This window comes from Colobus angolensis, unplaced genomic scaffold (genome assembly GCF_000951035.1).
Source record: "Colobus angolensis palliatus isolate OR3802 unplaced genomic scaffold, Cang.pa_1.0 Scaffold260, whole genome shotgun sequence".
NCBI classification, from domain to species: domain Eukaryota; kingdom Metazoa; phylum Chordata; class Mammalia; order Primates; family Cercopithecidae; genus Colobus; species Colobus angolensis.
Genome location: NW_012115822.1, coordinates 322,040 through 329,106, shown reverse-complemented (window position 1 = coordinate 329,106; position 7,067 = coordinate 322,040). Strand labels below are relative to the sequence as shown.

The 7,067-nt window shown below is 49.0% G+C and overlaps 1 protein-coding gene across 1 annotated transcript in view; it reads right to left on the bottom strand.

The window, feature by feature from the left end:
* Positions 1-7,067, bottom strand: part of PI4KA (phosphatidylinositol 4-kinase, catalytic, alpha) — a 167,360-nt gene that overhangs the window by 101,967 nt on the left and 58,326 nt on the right. Inside the window, exons 10-14 of the mRNA XM_011947312.1 lie at positions 6,361-6,457; positions 3,945-4,136; positions 3,274-3,374; positions 1,846-1,975; positions 209-341 (exon numbers count right to left, since the gene is read on the bottom strand). Coding sequence (XP_011802702.1) covers positions 209-341; positions 1,846-1,975; positions 3,274-3,374; positions 3,945-4,136; positions 6,361-6,457 — 653 coding nt within the window. The remainder of the gene's footprint in view (positions 1-208; positions 342-1,845; positions 1,976-3,273; positions 3,375-3,944; positions 4,137-6,360; positions 6,458-7,067) is intronic.

Genomic DNA, 7,067 nt, shown 5'->3' with positions numbered 1-7,067 from the left:
AGCTATTCAGGGGAGGCTGAGACAGGAAAATCGCTTGAACCTAGGAGGCAGAGGTAGCAGTGAGCCGAGATTGTGCCACTGCATTCTAGTCTGGGCAACAGGGAGAGACTCAATCTCAAAAAAAAAAAAAAGTACAAATGTCTCTTATTTTGTAATAACCCGCTGTCTGGAGCACTGCTCTCTACTCGCCACTTGCCCGGCTTCCCACCTGCAGATGTTGTCAATAGCGATGTCTCGGAGCTGCTCATACATGGAGGGCTGGCTCTTCTTACCCGACATGACGTTCAGGGTTGACTCGGAATGTTCATTGGTCACACTGATTTTTATATCATTGCCAGCAACTGAAAGTAAAAAATTCAAATATATAGCTGGTTAAACCTATCATTTACCAGCACCTTCTTTGTAATTCAAAAGCCAAGATGATATGCTGATTATTTATAAAAGCAAAATGATCACTCTAAAAACATCTGACCCAAATATTTCAGAAACAGAAGAGTCTAAGACCAACAGGAAATAATATGTTTAAATCAAAAGGAAGAATACTCAGGTTACAAAGTGATAAATATAGAAAACCAGCAATTTCTCAATAAACTGTTCAAAAGTACTGATGACCAACCACCAAAGGCACCCCTGAGGGCAAGTGAGGCATGGCCCAGGGCTTGGAGTTATCTCACTAATGTGGACAAAGCCTGGAAGGGTCGGGGACACTTGGGAGAGCAGGGACCTTAGAGCCTGAGAGAACCTTCCCCACTATGAGGTTTTTTGTTTGTTTGTTTTTGAGATAGGGTCTTGCTCTGTCACCCAGGCTGAAGTGCAGCGGCGCTATCACAGCTCACTGCATCCTCAACCTCCTGGGCTCAAGGCATCCTACAGCTTCAGCCTCCCGAGTAGCTAGGACTACAGATGAGCACCATCATGCCTGGTTAAATCTTTAAACTGCTCTGAGTTTAAGTCTTCATCTGAAGGGATAGATAAAAACAGCTGAGACAGGAGAATTGCTGAGGCAGAGGTTGCAGTGAGCTGAGATCGTGCCATTGCATTCCCACCCCAGGCAACAGTGAGAGACTCTGTTAAAAAAAAGAAAAAATGTATACATAGTCTGGGCGCAGTGGCTCATGCCTGTAATCTCAGCACTTTGGGAGGCTGAGGCAGGTGGATCACGAGGTTAGGAGATCGAGACCATCCTGGCTAACATGGTAAAACCCAGTCTCTACTAAAAATACACAAAAAATTAGCTGGGCGTGGTGGCAGGAGCCTGTAGTCCCAGCTACTCGGGAGGCTGAGGCAGAAGAATGGTGTGAACCTGGGAGGCAGAGCTTGCAGTGAGCCGAGATCGCGCCACTGCACGCCAGCCTGGGCGACTGAGCAAGATTCTGTCTCAGAAACAAAACAAAACAAAACAAAACAAAACAAAAAAAAACGGCCACTTTCATGAGACTGTGGGTAACAGGGTGATACTACATCAGAGCCACTAGCACACAGTAGGTGTTTAATTAACGTTAATTATTGTTTCATCATACGTGGAAACATCATAATCCATTCTCGCATGGGTAGCAGGGACTGGGCCCCTGGCCAAGTGTTTGGGGCACATAGGATTTGCATTTCAGACTTCCACAGTGAGAGATGTCGAAAAAGAAAACAGGACTTGAAGGGGCTTTTGGTGGTAACGTGAATACAGGATGAGAGAAGACCACGGAGGAAAGGCCTGGAGCTTCGAGGGGATGCAGAGGGAAAGACAGAAGGAAAGGTGTGGCGAAGGAATGTGCCCAGGTACAGTCATGAAACCTGTGTGGGGCTCACACAGTCCCTTTCTCAGGGCCTGAAGGGCACACGGTCTGTTATTACCTGTGTGGTACTGACTGTGGTACTTGTAGAGCTTCACCAGAACTGGAGATGGGATGACCAGGAAGTCTCGCAAGGACGGTGTCACAGAGTGTACCACCACTGGGAACCTCTCGCACAGGCGGCCCAAACCCTGCAACACACCATCAACCTGTCACATGTCCTCTGGTGTGGGACCATCTGAGTAGGCCCTGCGCAGGGAGATGTTCAACCCTTCAGTACCCAAGTTTGACCCAAAACTTCCAAGGTCAGAGCTCCCACAGGCCACCTGCCCAGGACATAAAAAGACAGGGAAGGGATGGTGCTGGTTCTCCTCCACCTATAGGGGACATCAACCACTGTTTTTTTGTTTTGATTTTGAGACAGGGTCTTGCTCTGTCACCTAGGCTGGAGTGCAGTGGCACGATCACAGCTCACTGCAGCCTTGAGTTACTGGGCTTAGGCAATGCTCCCACCTCAGCCTCCTGAGTAGTTGGGACTGTAGGCACACACCATCATCCCTAACATTCTAATTTTTTAAATTTTTTGTAGAGATGGGGTCTCACTACGTTGCCCAGGCTGGTCTTGGGCTCAAGCGGCCCTCCTACTTCTGCCTCCCAAAGTATTGGGATTACAGGCGTGTGCCACCGTACCTGGTCACGGGATATAGATTGTTAAAGTGTGCTCATCTCTTTAGGAAGCAAACTAAAGAAGAAAGGGGCAGCCGGGCGCGGTGGCTCAAGTCTGTAGTCCCAGCACTTTGGGAGGCCGAGACGGGTGGATCACGAGGTCAGGAGATCGAGACCATCCTGGCTAACACGGTGAAACCCCGTCTCTACTAAAAAATACAAAAAACTAGCTGGGAGAGGTGGCGGGCACCTGTAGTCCCAGCTACTCGGAGGCTAACGCAGGAGAATGGCGTAAACCCGGGAGGCAGAGCTTGCAGTGAGCTGCGATCCGGCCACTGCACTCCAGCCCGGGCGACAGAGCAAGACTCCGTCTCAGAAAAAAAAAAAAAGAAGAAGAAAGGGGCAAGATAGAATTTTTAAACAATGGCAGGTGTGGAGTTAGTGGGATTGTGACAAGGTAAGAGTCTTGGCAGAGCAGAGCTAGCACTGTGGGTGTCAGAGGACGTCCCCTTGTGTGGCCCCATAGCACATGTCAACAGTCCTTCCCCAACAGACCTTGGGAACGGCTCCACAGCCTCACAACAAATGAGAACTGAAGCCAGCTGCACCCAGATGCCACTTGCAGAAAGCCCTGGCATCCTGTAGGGGGCAGCCCACACTTAGTGATGAACTGTGCACAGCAGGCACTGGTTAACGCTTCTAAAGACAGAATCCGCATGGTCTCCACTGCTGGTGTGCCCAACATAGCCTGAACAGCAACAGCGTGACCAGAGGGAAGCCCTACAGATGGGATTTGAGCCTTTCTGGGTTCAGGGAGACTGACCTGCAGACAGCAGATCAGCAGGGGCAAGTGAGCAATGATGACTTTGCTGGACGTCTTGGACTGCAGCTTCTCAGATAGCTTGATGCAAAGGTTTTCTGCACCTTAATTCAAAACCAGAAGAGGAGATGAGTGATCAGCACAGGCCAGTCTTTCTAACACACTTATCCACCAAGTAAGCATAGAATTTAATAAAATCCCAGCAACATACTTTAGGCGGGGCTTATTCATACTGAGAGGTCACACAGTGTGTGACTCTCTCTCTCCTCCGCTGGCCCTAAGCCCCCTCGTCCCCGCGATGTCCATTCCACAGGAAAACTTCCCATTTTACTCCTCCCCTAGAAAAACACTTCACCTGAAGGCACTGAGCTTCCATGTCACCACAGAAAAACCTAAAGAACCAGCGAGATGCAGCAGACAGCACACACGGGCCCTGAGGCCACGGGCATCCCCATCCTCCCAGGTCCAGTGCCCTCCATGCAGGACAGGACACCAGATGTACAGAGCACAGCAGGGGCTGATGCTTCACTCTGCACGTGCCCAGGAGGTCTACTGCAACTGCCCCTGCTAGTAACAGAGCCAAGCATTCTAGAAGTCGTTTGGGGAAACCTGTGGGAAGAAAGCCTCTGGGGCATGCCTGGAGCTCACATGAGAGGCAAGGCAGTCTGTCTCACCCTGCTCGTCCTTCACGGCCCACACCATGAGGTCCACACAAGCAGCATTAGCCTGGCAGCGCAATTTGAGGGGGCTCAGCTCATTGTGGATCCGGTCTGCGTCATGCAGAATCTTCTGGAGCTCCCCCTGGCTTGTGTTGAACTGCTCCAGCACAAAATCATGGATCTCCTTCACAAAAGAGGTCGAGAGGTCTGCAGGAAAAGAGTGTGGCATCACAGCTAGGAACAAAACTACAGTAGAACACAGGCAATGCTGGCAGCAGCTACAGTCTTCCCCTTTTAACAAAAACCCCAGAAAAGTAGCATTTGCTACTGGCCACTGTGGGTCCAAGAATGCCCACTGGAAAGAAGTTGGATAGGAAGTGCACAGCTGTCCTCCACATGCACACAACCTGGCAATCAGAGGAAATGATAATTTCCCGGGGACATTACAGCCATGCTTTGTTTTAAGCAGTCAATGTACTAAAACCTGAATACATGAAACATATAAACTGGGAAGTATCGTCCCTGGAACTACTTCCACTGACAATATGAGATAATTCTGTGATTTTTTTTTTCTTTTAAGAAAAAGGTTGTCAGGGCCGGGTGCAGTGGCTCACACCTGTAATCCCAGCACTTTGGGAGGCCGAGGTGGGCAGATCACAAAGTCAGGAGATCGAGACCATCCTGGCTAACATGGTGAAACCCCGTCTCTACTAAAAACACAAAAAATTAGCCAGGCATAGTGGTGGGTGCCTGGAGTCCCAGCTACTCGGGAGGCTGAGGCAGGAGAATGGCGTGAACCCGGGAGGCGGAGCTTGCAGTGAGCCGAGATGGCGCCACTGCACGCCAGCCTGGGCGACACAGCGAGACTCCATCTCAAAAAAAAAAAGAAAAAGAAAAAGAAAAAGGGTTGTCAGAGAAGGGGAAAAACTGGTTGCAGCCTTGAGAAGAGAATTATCTGGATCTTCAGAGCACTCACCCTGAGTTTGAGAGACTTTTCAAAACTCTCATCCCCAGGGCGTGGAAAATTCAGGAGAGCCACGATGATGCACACAAGTCGGCCCAGCCAAGGCAGCCAGCGACACACAGCATGAGTGCTGGGGAGGGCAGGGGCAATCCCTGATGCCCCCTCTTAGGGAGTCTCAACCCTTGCTGTGGCCCCAGATGACTCAGCTTCCGAGGAATGTTCAGAATCAGATTAGGAAAGTGGTTACTCAATTTTGGTATATCTTCCTGATAAAATATTACGTGCTCATCAAAACTTATGCTTACAAAGAACACTCAACAGTGTGAGGGGAGAGCATAGGAAAAACATTTTGTAAAATGCATAAAAGATTGTTTCCTTACTTCTGGGAAAGAAAAAATCATGAAAGAGGGACTAGAAGAAAATGCTAAATTGTTGTGTGTGCATGTTAACTATTAAGCTATTGTCTCCGGTTGGGTGCGGTGGCTAACACCTGTAATCCCAGCACTTTGGGAGACCAAGGTGGGGGGTGGATCATTTGAAGCCAGGAGTTCAAGACCAGCCTGGCCAACCTGGTGAAACCCCATCTCTACTAAAAATACAAAAATTAGGCAGACATGGTGGCACACACCTGTAATCTCAGCTACTTGGGAGGCTAAGGCACGAGAGAATAGCTTGAGCCCGGGAGGCAGAAGTTGCAGTGACCCCAGATCATGCTAATGCACTCCAGCCTGGGTGACAGAGCAAGACACTGTCTATAAAAAAAAAAAAAAAAAAAAAAAGCTAGTATCTCTATGTTAAGAGATTACATGTATTACAAGTGCTTCATTTTCTTTTTTTAAATTTTTTTGAGATGGAGTCTCACTGTCACACAGGCTAGAGTGCAGTGGCACGATCTGGGCTCACTGCAACCTCCACCTCCCGAGTTCAAGCAATCCTCCTGCCTCAGCCTCCTGTGTAGCTGGGATTACAGGTGCATGCCACCGCGCCTGGCTAACTTTTTTTGTTATTTTTAGTAGAGACAGGGTTTCACCCTGTTTGGCAAGGCTGGTTTCGAACTCCTGACCTCAAGTGATCCGCCCATCTTAGCCTCCCAAAGTGTTGGGATTACGGGTGTAAGCCACCACGCCCGGCCTCTTTTTTTATTTTCTAAAATATCTAAATGGTATGTAAAACTGTATCTGTGCTTAGTGTGCTTAGGACAATATAACATGCACATTTTAGAAAAACACCTTAGGAAATAAACTCAGCAAAGGAGCCGTCACTGATGGTACCAGGGTTGCAGGATCATGGATAGATTTTTTAAATTTGCTTTTTTCCCAAAATTCCAGTAACATAACCACATGGCTCATATGTGTTTTTAAGTGGCCCCAGCAGAAAGTGAATACCAGTCTGCAACCACTAGCATGTGACAGTGGCCTGGGAGTCAGTCTTGCTGTACTCACAAACACACGGGCAAACTGTCCTTACCCTTCATGTAGTACAGAGTGTCGCGCAGCATCTTGAACATGGTCAGGTAGAGGGGGTCACTGAAGGAAGTGTAGTAGAGATCAGCACTGGGGTTGGCCTGCAGGGAAGGCAGACACACATGACTACAGAACAGAAACTCCCTTCTGCCCACCCTTTGCCTTCACAGCAAGGCCCTGCGGAATGGTGATTCGTGACTTAGCATTCTAAATGAAGTAACTGTTTATCACGATTCATCACTTGGACACTTTACTGTCTTCATCCTCTTAAGCATCGGATCAAGGAAAACAGGAGGCTCATGCAGTCCAGAGATGCCTGCGGGGGAGCAGCCATCTGCACCCCAGTAGGAACCTCCTTGCTGTGGCTGAAGCTCACCATCTTTGGCCATCATTGGCCCAAACAGGGACATGGGAAGTGGTGAAGGAGGAAGACTGATGAAGGCCACCAGAGTAAGGGATCCACACTGTCCATCATCCCAAGGATAGACATTACAGCCAGGACACCTTCAGATACAATTCATGTTTTGTAATTAAAACGCATTTTAAATTATTCTTTTTTTTTTTTTTTTTGAGGGGGAGTCTCGCTCTGTCGCCCGGACTGGAGTGCAGTGGCCAGATCTCAGCTCACTGCAAGCTCCGCTCCCGGGTTTACGCCATTCTCCTGCCTCAGCCTCCCGAGTAGCTGGGACTATAGGCGCCCGCCACCTCGCC